General features: G+C 49.5%; 4 protein-coding genes, 1 long non-coding RNA gene and 1 pseudogene across 6 annotated transcripts; 4 read left to right on the top strand and 2 right to left on the bottom strand.

The window, feature by feature from the left end:
* The first annotated feature begins 10 nt into the window (after nucleotides 1-10).
* LOC9646869 (UDP-glycosyltransferase 84B1) lies at nucleotides 11-1,904 on the top strand. The gene has a single exon (XM_024684909.1). It carries the CDS (start codon nucleotides 174-176, stop codon nucleotides 1,797-1,799), a length of 1,626 nt encoding a protein of 541 aa, XP_024540677.1. The 5' UTR covers nucleotides 11-173; the 3' UTR covers nucleotides 1,800-1,904.
* On the bottom strand, nucleotides 1,829-3,937 carry LOC112349807 (pentatricopeptide repeat-containing protein At2g13600-like). Of its 2 annotated transcripts, XM_024684908.1 has the most exons (3): nucleotides 3,829-3,937; nucleotides 2,177-3,774; nucleotides 1,923-2,117 (listed from the first exon to the last, which is right to left on the bottom strand). In XM_024684908.1, exons 2-3 carry the CDS (start codon nucleotides 3,691-3,693, stop codon nucleotides 2,033-2,035), a joined length of 1,602 nt encoding a protein of 533 aa, XP_024540676.1. In that variant the 5' UTR covers nucleotides 3,694-3,774; nucleotides 3,829-3,937; the 3' UTR covers nucleotides 1,923-2,032. The 2 variants fall into 2 exon arrangements, with proteins under 2 accessions (XP_024540675.1, XP_024540676.1); XM_024684907.1 differs by having other exon boundaries at nucleotides 1,829-3,774.
* Nucleotides 3,938-5,298: 1,361 nt separating this feature from the next.
* LOC9647356 (polyubiquitin) lies at nucleotides 5,299-6,501 on the top strand. The gene is made up of 2 exons (XM_024684916.1): nucleotides 5,299-5,355; nucleotides 5,493-6,501. The coding sequence occupies exon 2, from the start codon at nucleotides 5,512-5,514 to the stop codon at nucleotides 6,430-6,432; it is 921 nt and encodes a 306-aa protein (XP_024540684.1). The 5' UTR covers nucleotides 5,299-5,355; nucleotides 5,493-5,511; the 3' UTR covers nucleotides 6,433-6,501.
* Nucleotides 6,502-6,541: 40 nt separating this feature from the next.
* Nucleotides 6,542-7,301, top strand: LOC9646868. The gene is made up of 2 exons (XM_002980106.2): nucleotides 6,542-6,893; nucleotides 6,943-7,301. The coding sequence occupies exons 1-2, from the start codon at nucleotides 6,578-6,580 to the stop codon at nucleotides 7,299-7,301; spliced, it is 675 nt and encodes a 224-aa protein (XP_002980152.1). The 5' UTR covers nucleotides 6,542-6,577.
* Nucleotides 7,302-10,833: 3,532 nt separating this feature from the next.
* On the bottom strand, nucleotides 10,834-13,794 carry LOC9646867 (annotated as a pseudogene).
* Nucleotides 13,795-14,407: 613 nt separating this feature from the next.
* LOC112349812 lies at nucleotides 14,408-14,862 on the top strand. The gene is made up of 2 exons (XR_002993534.1): nucleotides 14,408-14,469; nucleotides 14,538-14,862. It is a non-coding gene; the product is annotated as an uncharacterized LOC112349812 (long non-coding RNA).

The raw sequence follows: 14,862 nt of genomic DNA, 5'->3' as shown, positions 1-14,862 counted from the left end.
TGAGAAACTCTCTAGATTGCAATTGATAATGGTAATATGAGCAAACTCTCTATTAGCCGATCCAACAGAGCTACTATTCACATCGCCCAACTATTTGATCATGTCCTCATCCTACACTTGTTTTCCCTCAAATACCCAGCATGTAAGGTTCTCAAATAAAGTGAATATATTGCATGAAGGACACCCTCACACCCACAGACACTCACACATTCACTCGTACAAGCAATTGGAGGCACCAAAGAATGTCCCAAGTTCACATCCTGGCGATGCCATTTCCAGGACAAGGCCACATCTCTCCAATGCTCAATCTCGTCAAACACTTGATCTCGCGCTCCACAAGCGTTGTGGTGACCATTGTCAACATTGATAGCATCCACCGCAAGCTCCACGCAGCAACACAAACTTCTCCATCTCCATCTCCATCCTTCGATCAACTTCGCTTCGTTTCCATCCCCTTCCACTGGTCCATCCCGCACGGCTTCGATGCGTACTGCATGCAAAACATGGTGTCCTTCATGGAGGCCGCCGAGAGCATGAACGTCGAACTCGAAAAGCTCCTCCGCGAGCTCCACCCCAGCTCCAACTTTTGCTGCCTCATCTCCGACTACTTCCTCCCCTGGACGCAGCGAGTCGCCGACAAGTTTGGAATCCCCAGAGTGGCGCTCTGGTGTGGCTGCGCTGCCTGGTCCTCGCTCGAGTTCCACATCCAAGACATGGTCTCCAGGAACCACGTTCCAGGTGATCGATCACTCGCGATTCATTTTCCGGAACTTCTAAGCTTTTTCTCGTCCTGTTTCCCTGCAGTCTTAGAGCTCGACCAAGCCTCCTTCCTCGTCGACTATATCCCCGGCCTCCCTCCACTTCACCCGGCTGACATTCCCACGTATCTCCACACGGCCAGCGAGCGATGGATCCAGATGATTGTCGAGAGAGCCCCGTTGATACGTCAAGCTGCCTGGGTCCTCGTCGACTCTTTCAGCGAGCTCGAGCCTCAGGTCTTTGAGGCGATGCAGCAGCGTCTCGGCCACAAGTTCGTGTCGGTCGGACCGCTCTCCCTGCTCCACAGCTCCAGCTCCACCATAGCTTTGCGACCGGCAGACGAGCAGTGCCTCGAGTGGCTGGACGGCCAGGCTCCAGCTTCCGTAGTGTACATTTCTTTCGGAAGTAATGCCGTACTGTCCGTGGATCAGTTTGAGGAGCTCGCCGAGGCGTTGGAAGCCATGAAGCAGCCGTTCCTGTGGGTGATCCGTCCAGAGCTCGTCACGGCCGCTCGTCCGGATGTTCTTCCACGATTGGACGAGAGCGGCGTCGAGCAGAGGAAAGCAGCGTTCCTGAAGAGAACCAGAAACTTCGGCTTCGTCACTGCCTGGTCGCCGCAGCTCAAAGTTCTCTCGCATGCTGCCGTAGGATGCTTCGTCACCCACTGCGGTTGGAACTCCATCCAGGAGAGCATAGCCAGCGGAGTTCCAATGGTCGGATGGCCTTGGGCTGCCGAGCAGAACTTAAACTGCAAGCTCATGGCCGAGGACTGGAAGCTCGGTCTCCGTTTTCATCAAGTCACCGACACCGACATCGACACCACCGCTGCTGTTAATGCCGCCAAGAGAGGCGGCGTGATAAAATCTGTCCAGATCCAGAAGATCATACGGGAGATCATGGAAGATCACGAAGTTGCAGCCGAGCTTCGGGCAAAAGCCAAGCAGATGAAAGACGTCGCCAGAGCTGCTGTCGCGAACGGTGGCTCGTCCTTCCAGAACTTATCTCGTTTCTGTGAAGAACTCGCGGCCACGTCGTTCTGAATCAAATGTCAACTCTAAGATGTTGTCCTAGCACTTTTTCTGCCTATAGCTGCTGTAACTCTTCCTCCTCCTGGTCGCTGTCTCTCCAGATGCTTGATAGCAACACATAAGGTGAGGAAGGCCCGACCGGATCCCCGCCTTCCATGACTTTTCTTGCGATTCGAGCTCCTCCTCTGAGACTTCCCTGTGTCTTGCATCCATGAAGCAAGCTCGCCAGCTCCAAGCCACTGGCTTCAAACGGCATGCTGCTCATCAATTCTTCTGCGTCGGTCAGCCTCCCTGCTCGGCCCAGAAGATTGATCAGACACCGAAAGTGACCTGCCACCGGAGCCATGAAAAAATCACCGGTGATAGAGACAAAGCACTGCCTTGCGTACCCGAGCAATCCAGAGTGGCTGCAAGCCGACAGAACGCTCATGAAGGTGAGTTCGGACGGACTTGTTCCATCTAGCTTCATATCCTGGAACAGAACCAAGGCCTCCTCAGGGACTCCATTTTGAGCGTACGCTGTTATCAAAGCGTTCCACGTGATGCTGTCCCGGAGGCCCATGCTGTCGAAAACTTTCCTGGAATCCTCAAGGGCCCCGCACTGTCCATACATGTGGATCAAAGCGTTGTCAAGCTCGAGTACCAATGGAGCCTTGAAGTTCACGCGGATGCCCTCGTGAAGCAGCCTTCCCTGTCTCAGCGCCGGGATGCAAGCGCACGCATCCACCATGCTGACGAAAGTAACTTCGTTCGGTAGCAGGCCCTCCAGATCCATGTAAATCCCCAGCTCGAGAGCTTCTTTCCCACAGTCGTTCTGAGCATAAGCAGCAACCATGGCCGACCATGTCACCACGTTCTTGTGAGGAACGCTGTCGAAAATCTGCTTTGCATCGTTAACGCTGCCACACTTTCCATACATGTTGACGAGCGCGCTTGCCACCTTAACATCGTTGTGGCATCCTGATGCGACTGCTTTGGAGTGGATATATCTCCCGTCTTCCAGAGCGGAAGAGCTCGCACATACCTCCAAAATGCTGGTAAACGTCACGGGGCCGGGCCCAACTCCTTCCAGATCCATGAAGCGAAACACCAGCAGAGCTTGCTTACGGGATCCATTCTGAGCGTATGCTGCAACCATGGCATTCCAGGAGATCAGGTTCTTCTCGAAAATCTCGCAAAAGGCTATCCGAGCACTTACCAGGCAGTGGCATCTGCCATACATGGTGACCAGCGCTGTTCCAACTTTCACGTCGTCTTCAAGGATCGTCCCTGAAACTGCCTGATGAATCACCCGACCGTGTGCGAGTTCAGTACAAGCATCCAACGTACTCAGAACTGCAATGCCATCGACCTGGACACCCTCCAAGTCCATCGCTTTAAACACGTCCAGAGCTTCACCGTTGCAACCATTGCTGGCATAGGCAGCCACCATCGTGGTCCAGGAAACCAGATCTCTTTGCGGCATTTTGTCGAACAGCTCCCTTGCCTGTAGAACATACCCATTGTGGGCAAACGCCGCGAACATTATCGTCCACGTGAAGAGATTCTTCCGCTCGATGCTCTCGAAAGCCGCGACAGCATCATCCAAGCTCTGGCACTTGCCATACATTTGCACCAGCAAGTTTCCCAAAAACCTGTCCCCGCGGAAATGAGAGCGTGGACCTTTTTCCCGGGAAATGAGAGCGTGGACCTTTTTCCCCTGCTCCAAGGCCCTGTTGTCACCACACTGCCGTAGAAAGCTAGCGTAAGTGTCGTAGGAGCAGCTTCTGCCGGATCTGTCGAGCTCGTCGACAGCGGTGCTTACTTGACGATCGTCCAGGCAAACGTGCTTGTCATCCTTACTCAAGCTCAAAAGAGCAGCGGCTTGCCCGGGTCTACATCTTTCCCTTCTTAAAGCATGGATCATATGGACACGTTTACCACTTAGCCAAGCGAACTTAAGATATCGAGAGGAGACTTACTTGTTTCGCTGTCAATTTTGAGCAAGCTGTCAAAGGACGATTAGCTTTTTCTTTGCAGAAAGCAAACGAAAATTACTCACCAGTCTCTAGCCGAGATCCACCGGAGCGGGCTCGCTGCCACAGCTATAGACCTGCCTTATATCGTGCAGTAAGTGATGCTTCCTCCTCCTCAAGAGCGAATTTCTCAATGTTGGATTCGCCACCTCGCTTGCAATGGCTGGATCCCCGGTCACGAACACAATCTCCTTGAAATATCTATCCACGATGAAGCAGTAGTCGAGGTCCGGCCAGCCAGCCCTGGACAGCGCTGGATACTCGTTATCAAACTCCGGACATGACTCCGGCCAAGGGAGTACCTTCCAGCCCCTGGAATTCACCACAACCACGTCCTCCTTCCTGGCCTTCAATCCCTTTCTCCTCGGAACCATCCAGTCTCTCACGTAGAGCTTCCCACCTTCGAGGCACTTCCTCGTCCATTTTCCCAGCTCGCTCTCCGGATCGTCAAACTCGTTGTTGAGATTCATGTAAGCTCGAAAGTCACAGCAGTAGACCAGCCTCCTCTCGTCCGGCTTGTGGAGCTTAAACCACGCATGTTTCCTGTCCCAGGGACGTTCTTCCGCGTCGGGTAGACGCTCCCAGAATTTCTTCTCCACTGGAAACTCGTCACACCAATCTGGAATGCTGTGAGGCAGTTTCTCGATCGCGACCTCGAAGCTGGGCTGGAAGAGCATCACATCCTTCCTCAAATCCATCCCAAAGTGCTCGTTGATCGACATCTCTGCCGGCTTCCCCTCACACTCGTAAACCTGTCGTAGCTGTGGAAGATCAAAGACTCTCTCGTTGGAGAAGCAACTCTCCTCGAAATATTTGAGGAGCCTCATCCAGATCTCGGGCAAGACCACAGCCTCTCGGATCAAAACCCGCGATCCCGTCACGAACAGGCCTTGCCGCTCCACGAAATCTTCTTTCATGCCACGCGCTTGGATCAAATCCGCCAGCCCGACGTCCAGCTCCTCTGGAGTGCTCTCGAATCCCAGATATTTCCTGGTCACGCGACGTACCTCGTACTGCGATGGACGCACCGAGCACGGCAGCCAGCCCTGTTCTTGATCCATTTCCTCGGCCGTGGTGTAGATCCTGCCCTGTTCTAGCCGCTCCTCCACCCAGCGGAAGAGCGGATGCCTCTCGGATGGGATTTCCTGGAACTTCTTGTACGCTGCGGTGTCCCAGATGTAGAAGAACTGTGATTCCGGCCGTGGACGCTGCGCCGCCTCAACCCTGGCCTCGATCAGCGTGCGATGCAAATGCACGAGCAATTCCTCGTCCGTGACCTCCACCGGGAATGATGTGCGCACGACACCGTAGTAATCGAATGGATCGAGGGACCTGTTCCACTTCGCGAGATTGCGGAGCTTGGCAAGAGCGCGCTTTGGGCTCATCAAGAACCCTAAACCCCCAACGGGCAACAAGAAATATCTGAGATTCAACGGTCACGATTGATTGTATCCTGGGCGCCTGTTCAACGGCCATGATCGTTCTTCTCGAGTATAAAGCAAAGGATAGGGCAAGGGTTTGCCACAATTTGTGGGCGGTGGTTGCGTTTCTTGGTGAGTGGCTATGGCTATGGCGGTGATGATTTCCTGCTAGAAATTTCCGGTCGGTGTGCGAGGGTTTCGTGATTGCCTTGCTGGATCTGATCTTTTCTTTCGATTTCTACGTTTCTCACGGCTTTTTGCGACTGTAGGCTTATTTCGGCAGCAACGATGCAGATCTTTGTGAAAACCCTCACCGGCAAGACGATCACCCTCGAGGTGGAGAGCTCGGACACCATCGACAATGTTAAGACGAAGATTCAGGACAAGGAAGGAATTCCTCCGGACCAGCAGCGTCTCATCTTCGCTGGTAAGCAGCTAGAGGACGGCAGGACCTTAGCGGACTACAACATCCAGAAGGAGTCGACCCTCCATCTCGTCCTGAGGCTGCGCGGCGGGATGCAAATCTTCGTGAAGACCCTCACCGGCAAGACCATCACTCTGGAGGTGGAGAGCTCGGACACTATTGACAACGTCAAGACGAAGATCCAGGACAAGGAAGGAATTCCTCCGGACCAGCAGCGACTTATTTTCGCTGGTAAGCAGCTCGAGGATGGACGCACCTTGGCGGACTACAACATCCAGAAGGAGTCGACCCTCCACCTTGTGCTTCGTCTTCGTGGAGGGATGCAGATCTTTGTCAAGACACTCACAGGGAAGACGATCACTCTGGAGGTGGAGAGCTCGGACACTATTGACAACGTGAAGACTAAGATCCAGGACAAGGAGGGGATTCCACCGGACCAGCAGCGACTTATCTTCGCCGGGAAGCAGCTCGAGGATGGCCGGACATTAGCCGACTACAACATCCAGAAGGAATCGACGCTTCATCTTGTTTTGCGGCTCCGTGGAGGCATGCAGATCTTCGTTAAGACCTTGACAGGCAAGACGATCACTCTGGAGGTGGAGAGCTCGGACACGATCGACAATGTCAAGACCAAGATCCAGGACAAGGAAGGCATTCCTCCGGACCAGCAGCGTCTCATATTTGCCGGGAAGCAGCTCGAGGATGGGCGTACTCTGGCAGATTATAACATCCAGAAAGAGTCGACCCTCCATCTCGTCCTTCGTCTCCGTGGTGGCCAAGCCTAAACACTCTCTCCCATGTCATTTCAAATAACCTCTCTTCCATTCTAATAAAAACCTCGCCGCTTTCTCTCATCGGTTTCTCTCATCGGCACCACCCTCTGGATCATGGTTTGTTGTAGTCGTGACCATAGAGACCAGCTATGGAGTCATGGTGTTCCACCTGTACGATTCGAGGGCCGCGGCGTGGATATCTTCTACGGAACTCACCCCTGTCCAGGAGGATGAAGACCTCGTATGCGGTGTCAGAATGAATTGCATCAACTATTCCAACAACTGCATGCTGCTCCAGAACGATCACTTGTACTTTTTAACTGTTTCACCGGGCAATGTGAGAAGGCTTAAATCGTTCAACGTGTGGAACCCTAAGGCCACCCTTCGAACTCTGGCAACCTGGAATAATCTTCCCTTGGGATTTGAACGGCAACCTTGGTACGAGGTGGACATGTCCCTCATCTCAAGTGGAGGTAAGGAAAAAGAGTTGTTTTGTATATGCTGACGACTTTGATTTTGCAGGGAAGATAGTGATTGGCATGCTCGAAACACATGACAGAAACACAGAAGTTAGAACCCTCAGGGTTTGTTTTGTGTATCTGGACGAGGAGAGTTGCAGCTGGCGGGCAATGGCATCCTTGAGCTTGGGCACTGTTAAAATTCCCGAGTTGATAAAAAAACCCGGAAGAATCTTTATGGTGGCTGCTGGAAATGAACACACTACGGAGGTGACACTGCTCTTTCATTATAGGTGGAGCTGCATCTTTGATTTGGCTTCTGGAACGTTGCGTAGCAGTAGAATTTCAAAGAAACAAATGCCGGCTTTTGTTCGATTTATAATGATCTTCACCCGTCAATTTGTATCTAGCATTATTACCTAGTTAATAATTTGCTGCGTAACGCTTTGTTTGCTTAAATTATGAATTTAATTAATCAAATAAAAATATATAATTATAAATATGTATATAATTTAGATGGTAGAATAATTAGAATATACTAGGAGGATAGACATATTTACAAATTATAAATATAAAATTATTCACTTAAAAGTTAAAATTTTTAAATGTTAAACTTATTGAGCACTCTACAGTGTTGAAAAGCAACCAAGAGTGCAATGTCTCTGGGAAAATGCGAGTAAAAATCACTACCTTCCTCCACCTATGATTCCAAGGTGTTTGTGCTCATGCTTTCCAGTTAAATCTAGACAGAGAGAAAAACACGGTCGGCTATGGAGTTCCTGTGACACAGCAGCCCCATAGTGAAGTTGCAATTGCAAGGTACCTCAAACGTAGCGGAAAATCCGCTTCACAGCTTGGCAATGTGCAAGTCCGGGGTGCTCGAGGAACTGGGAGACCATCCCAACAGCATAGGCGAGATCTGGTCACGTTCCCAGCATCAAATAAACAATACTCCCCACAGCTTTACGATATGGCACCGTGGCCATGTACTCTCGTTCTTCCTCTGTGACAGGGGCCATGTCACGGCTGAGTTTGTGATTGACCTCAAGAGGTGTGGCCACGGGAGAGCGGTCCAGCATATTGAAGCGTTCCAAGATCTCCCTTGCATAGTGAGCTTGTGTCAAGCTCAAGGTGCGTGCTCCTCGATTGCGTATAATTTGGATGCCAAGGAAATGGCGAAGCTCGCCCGGGTCAGACATCTCAAATTCTTCACTCAGCTTCTTTTTCATCTCGTCCAGCAGGTGGCGGGTTTTTGCACCGAGAATGCAGTCGTCAACGTACACAGCAACCAGGAGAAAATCGTCACCACACTTGTACAGGTACACGTTTCCTTCCACTGCAAGAGGAACACACCCCAGGCTCTTGAAGACAGAAGTGGTTTCTGGCAGAGGTGTAGCTAGAGGGCGTGGTGGCAGTGCTGGAGGAACCACCACGTTACCACCAGCAGAAGCAAGAGGCAGCAACGGGACTTGAGAAGGAGCTGTAGTCATGTGAACTGTGTCCACCAGCTGGAGTTCCATGAAAGTAGGAGCAGAAACTTCTGCGTGATCCTTGTACAGCTTGCTCTCATCAAAGAGCACATCCCGTCTTCCCAGCAAAGTCTTGCGCTTGAGAGAATAAAGGCGATATCCTTTCATGCCTTCCAAATATCCCAGGAATTCAATGCTGAATAAATAGAGAGCAATAAAAAACATAAAACATACCTCTCAAAGTAGCAGTGTAATATACATGGTATCCTGGAATCTCCTTAGCTTTGTGAGCCTTCATCATCTTCTCATCCACCAAACATCTATGGTGGGTAGAGCAAAAGCAGCCGTCCTTGTGGTAAACCACACCAGCCAAGGGGTGGTGTATTCTTTCATCTGCAAAATGCTGCACTGTTGTCCTAACTGCCATACCTTTGTATGGCCGGATGCCATTTGGAAAAAATTCGGCGAGAAAAGCCATTGCTTCGAGCACGTGAACATTGTTCTCTTGGGATCTGTGGTCTATATACCACTCCTTGTATCAATCGTCAAAATTGAAAGCCTTTACTATAGTAGCTGTAAGCAGCTGTGAGAGACGAAAAATGAACTGGCGGCACATTGCAACCAACAAGTGAAGTGCACAATACTGGTTGCAATATGCGGCCAGTTCGTACCACAAGGCTTCTGAATCAAGAGCAGTAAGTGATGAAGGTACGCCTATCTTGGGGACGGAGATGCTTGATATCTCCATCTTCAACCCTGGGCGTATGCTTCTCGGATTGCGCCAAGTCCAAGAGCTCCTCGCGCGTGAGAGTGTAAAGCCATAGATCCAGATGAACCCTAGATAATTAGGTTCCATGGCTCGTCGAGTTGCATCTTTCTGGGCGCCAGGGAAGGGTGGTGATGATGGTGAGTCGGAGATTGTCTCTGATCCAGGGCTGGAGCTGTTTCCATCGGCTAAAGGTTCAGCGGTTAAAGTGGATAGAGGAGATGGATGATTCAAAGACCTGGGTCCTCGTTCACAGCGACAATGGCACAGACGATTGCACATTAGCATGGAGCCCGTGTGATGCGTCTCATGATCCCGGAGCAGTTAATTGGAAGCCATGGGCTACGCTTGGCCCCTTCCTGCCACGAAATGGGTCCATTCTCTTTGCTGCTCGACAGATATCATGATCAGCTCTACGTTACGAAGGAAGCCACGGTTGCTTTCTCTACGTCTCCTCCACCGGGAGCTGGCAGCCTCTGTTAGATGTTGGAGGGGAAAAAGACGTCGAGCTTGAGTTAATGGACGCTCAAGAGGTGAGGGAGATTGGAAATACGTACATTCCATCCGTCTAGTACAACCCCAAGAATCGATCATACAAGCGCTTGCCGGCGGCGCCAGATAATGTTCGTCCTAAGGGTGTCCACTGGCACGAGGGCAGCTTCTACATGATGTCTTGCATACCTTTTGAAGAGTTTCAGGTCTTCAGCTGGCAGGGTGGAAGAAGGGTGGCAAAAGGTTGCTGCACATCCCATATACCAGGATGGGGTTGACAGAGTAGGTGGTGACTTGTTTTGGTTTACGGCAGGTGGTCGCTACGCTTGCATATCTCAGGGGAATATGAGCTATCCGGATGTAGACTCTGGTCGCTTCATTGTGGTCTACGACTTGGAGGAGAGGCAGTGGCATTACCACACCATGCATGCTGATTCTGGATTTGGTATTCCAAATGTTGTTGTGTGCAACCGCGCTCCAGAGCTTGGTGATTTGGAGGCTACCACCTTCAATGCAGTTTGGGCTGAAGATCGTGTACTTCTGCAGCTACCGCCCATTTCTTCTGCATGACTTTTGATGCAATAGCATGTTAATGCTTGTTGTTTAAATTGAAATCCAACTCACGAAAGTGCACTGAGCACGGTGTTTATTTTGTCACAGGCCTCGAGAGCATGGCTAAGGAAATACATCCATGGTCTTCCTAGTCACAGCTCAATGACAGCTAACGAGAAAGCGTCGCACGGGCATGAAGCAGATGTGGATGAACTTCGGGCATACATGAGTTTTTCTCCTGAATGCCACATTTACTGTAGATGTGGATGATCAAGTTTGAGAGGCGAGTGACATGTTCAAGTTTGTCTGTCAGATCTTGTCTATTGGACGGTGCAGCACAAGACCATCAAGAGTCGAGACCGGTGTTTGATCCAGTATGAGGAGATCCGGGAGAGGGAAAGGAGATCAAGAAGATTTTCCTTGACATGGCTGTGCTGGTGGAAGCTCATTGAGATATGATCACATGGCGGCCAACTACGTCGACAGGGAACTCGCAGCCATTATGCCAGAGGAGCTCCCGGAAGTGCGCGCTCATTGCGATCATCCTGCTGCTGCTGGTGCTCATGGTTACGACTCACCATTCTTCCTCGCGTGATAACGAGAAAGATCCACCGACTTTGAGACCTCCAGCGTACATTCTTGGACCCTGTCCCTGACTACGAAGATGGAAGAAACGTTTTACGAGTGAAGTCGATCGAGAACCGCAAGCAACAAGAGCTTTTAGTTCAAAGAACCGAAGTGTATATATATTCTCATACCGGAGGGGCCTGTGCTGCGACTTCCACAGCGTAAATCCGGGCCCATCGGTCGGATGCGAGGATAACATCCAGGCTTGGCTCCTTGACAAAACTCACTCGTGCGTTTTGCAAGTCTTCTCGATCAATCTGATGATGTCGAAATAACCAATCATGAGAAAAGAATCCTTGGAAACCAACTATTTTGCTTACTTCTCGTCTAGGAAGAGCTCCACTGCTTTCTCGTTGGCCGCACTCATGACTCCTGTCATGGTTCCTCCCATTCTTCCAGCTGTGTAGGATATGTCCATGGATGGATCCTTTGCTCGGTCGGGAGCTTTGAACGTTAGCAATCCAGTCCTGTTTCAAAGCTCCGGTGTGAATAAATGTTTCCAAACGACAAGGTGATAAAATCTGAAGCTTACTTGACAAAATCAAGCCTTGGCCAGGTGATTTCTGAGCATGGAATCCTATCCGGCCGTGTAACGAATAGGTAGTCGCATGTCAGGGCGCCCCAATTGCACCAGAATGGAGGAATCCTGTATTTAATAGTTGTGTGTTGACGCAGCATTCAACTAATATTACCTGTGTCTTGATTATGGAGGGTATAATCGATTGGGGATGGATAACAATGTCAATGTCATCATAGTCAGCTCCAAACAAATAGTGAGCTTCAATGACCTCAAGTCCCTGCCAGCAGAAGATGTTAGTTCAGCAGACAAAATATCAGCTTATAAAAATGTTTTTTATACCTTGTTCATCAAGGTTGCCGAATCCACTGTAATTTTCTTTCCCATACTCCAGTTTGGATGCTTCAGCGCATCTGCTGGTTTGACGTCCTTGAGCCTTTCCACTGGCCAGTCCCTGATTTTTAAAGAGAAGTTCAGTTTGGATTGGTAAAGTATAACGAACCTGAACGCTCCACCAGATGCTGTGAGAGAAATCCTACGCATTCCGCCCTCTGGAAGCCCCTGAATGCACTGAAATACGCATGGTTGAATGTTAGAAACAAGCACTGTTGGAGGAAAGAAAATACATCACCTGGAAAATTGCGGAATGTTCTGAGTCCGCAGGTAGGATGTTGATTCCGTGTTTCTTTGCAAGAGGTAGAACATATGGACCGCCGGCTATGAGAGTTTCCTTGTTGGCTAGAGCAATATCCTTTCCAGCTGCTATTGCTGCTACTGTAGGCTGCAAAGAATATTATTGTACATGCCTAAGTGCTTGATGTACGCTTACCTTGAGGCCAGCACAACCAACGATTCCTGCCACAACTTCTACTGCCTCTGGATGACACGCTATCTGAAGGGCAAAAAAAGCAAACACAAGAGAAAAAAAAGAAAGAGAAAGAACAACTGAGAAAATCGAAGTACCTGTACAATTCCTTCGTCCCAACGACAATCTCTGGCTTTTCGTCAAGATCAGCAATGGCTTCTTTCAATTCTGTCTCGAATCCCAACCATGCTTGGTTTGAATCTCCTGACCTGTTGATTGGCAGTGTAAGCTCGTATAAAACAGATACGACGGCTGACCAATTCGTAGTTTACCTGATCAGCAACAAGTGTAACGTTTGAGCCAGCAGCCAGGCCAACAACTTCGAATCTGTCGGGGTTTTCCAAGACGATGTCAAGTGTCTGGCACAACACCACGTTAGCATCCTCATCGCTTGCATAGAAAACGAAGGAAAACAGGGATTCTAACCTGTGTGCCGATGGAGCCCGTGGATCCAAGAAGTGAAATGGGCTTTGGTCCATCCCAGGATTTTTTCCTAGCTCCATCCACCATTGCTCTGCCTGGCCAAGCTGAGGGAGGATCATTTGACGAGCAGCGTATCTTAGAGGAACCAGCATTTCTTGGGTACTCCTGCGTACTGGAGGAGGTACCACATTGAGCGCCTGCAAACATGCAAAGCTAGAACGAATGAGCACTGTCGCTGTCGAAAACGTGTCTCACACACCTGTTACTGCCAATTTCCTTCCTGTGAAACACGACCTGGAGCTCGAGCTCAGCTCCTAGAAAGAAATTTCCACATCCATGAGAAATCCCAGCTCCAGAAAAGCATTTGCTAAAGACAGCCTCCAAAGCCATCGGCAGCTCCCAGAAATCGCTAGACGCGCGGTCAATCGCTCGAAATATCGCAGCCTTTGCAACGACAAACCAAGAGCCCTAAACTTCCTTATCGCCGGAAGGGAGCACTACTGCTGCGTGGCTGACATCCTGGGAAGAGTTGGGAAGTTAACGGAGGCTCACGAGTTGCTGAATTCGGTGCCTCTCAGGCCTGGAGCTATCGGCTGGATATCCTTCGTTGGAGCTTGCATCACACACTCGGATGGCATTAGCTCCGGAGTCGAGGGAGCGGAGAATGTTTTGGAGACGACTCACTCCAAAAGTCTGGGGAAGCACTTGCCTTACGTGATGCTGGCGAACGTTTTGAAGGAAACACCAACCTATGCTTTTTGCTTAATTCTTTTTGTTCTTTGGCAGGGATGGATTACGGTTCTTCTTCATAAGACAATCAAGGCGCTCTACAACTCCTTTCACCACTGTTATGGTGAATAGGATTTACTTTTTACAATTGATGCAATCTTGAAAGTCCAGTCCTTGCCCTTTATGATCCATTTTATATCTTAATACTAAGAAAAAAAAAAAAAAATGTTATACAAAAAAATATATCATTTACCTCGAGATCACAAAATGATACGAAAGGCCACTCCTGCGCATTCCACCACATAGAACCCAATTTGTAGAATCTAGCTTGTGATGATAAGAGCAGTAAGTAATGAAGGTATGCCTATCTTGGGGACAGAGGTGTTTGATATTTCCATCTTCAACCCTGTATGCCAATCAATACCAAGCAGCTTCTCAGATAGCGCCAAGTCCAAGAGCTCCTCAGTGTAAGCCATAGATCCTAGATAATTAGGTTGGGGTCTTTAGGGATTTCAGGACCATGGTTACACTCGCCCGTTGAATAGTCGTGGCATCTTTCTGGGTGCCATAGAAGGGTGGTGATGATGGGTTGGAGATTGTCTCTGATCCAGGGCTGGAGCTGTTTCCATCAACTAAAGGTTTAGTAGTTAAAAGGACATTACATGGGAAACTAAGGAATTTATGAGGAAGGGGAGAATTGAGTTAGAGATATATAATTAATTATATATGGCCCACAGAAAAATTCAAAAATAAAAAAAGGTGAAAAATAAGAGCGCCAATAAGAAAATTAACAAGAATCTATCATAATAAGGAGGAGTTGCCGAACTTTTTAGGCCGCCAGATCCAGCCAATCGCAACTGTCTGTCCAATGGAGGGTGTGTTAGTGAATAATTGCACTGATGTTTGCTCCTGGCCAATGGGAGGTGGCCAAATTGCATGTGGCAGGAGAGGAAGGCCTGGTGACACATGTTGCATGCAAATGTGTTGACTATGGCTGCATCTATCTAGGCATCATGATTGCTCAAGCAGCAGCAGCAGCTCAAGGCCACGAGGAAGATCTGGTGACTGGAGCAGGATCGGTCAGGTGATAGTGTGCCAGTTTGGAAGGTGACAGTGTGCCAGTTTGGAAGAGTTCTAGACGTGGTGACCAGGTATCTTTCTCTCTTTTTCTTTTTAACCATTTTGGTGATGAATGCAAGGGCATTTTGCACTCCTCCAGGTACTAGGCTCGGGCCGGCAGCAACATTGCTCGAACAAGAGGGCTGTAGAAAGATCAGGGATCAAGCAGCCAAAGAAAAACTATAACCAGGTTATACTTCTCAAAATCATCTCCAGCTTTTTAGGAAGCAATGCAGAGAGCCCATCATCAAGAAATCCATCGAGAACAAGGAATTTTTGCTAGGAAACCATTTGAACTGGAGAACACAGCTAGGAAAGCAGCCATGCTTTTTCGGCAAAGTCCCAAACCTGGTGAAAGTATGAGATCCTTCATTTCTTTGTCATCATGAAGAAATCAACTCAAGAAATCCATCCCTTTCGACTCA

This window comes from Selaginella moellendorffii, unplaced genomic scaffold, assembly GCF_000143415.4.
Source record: "Selaginella moellendorffii unplaced genomic scaffold, v1.0 SELMOscaffold_43, whole genome shotgun sequence".
Lineage (NCBI taxonomy): Eukaryota > Viridiplantae > Streptophyta > Lycopodiopsida > Selaginellales > Selaginellaceae > Selaginella > Selaginella moellendorffii.
The sequence above is the reverse complement of the archived record's forward strand: the minus strand, read 5'-3'. Positions and strand labels throughout refer to the sequence as shown.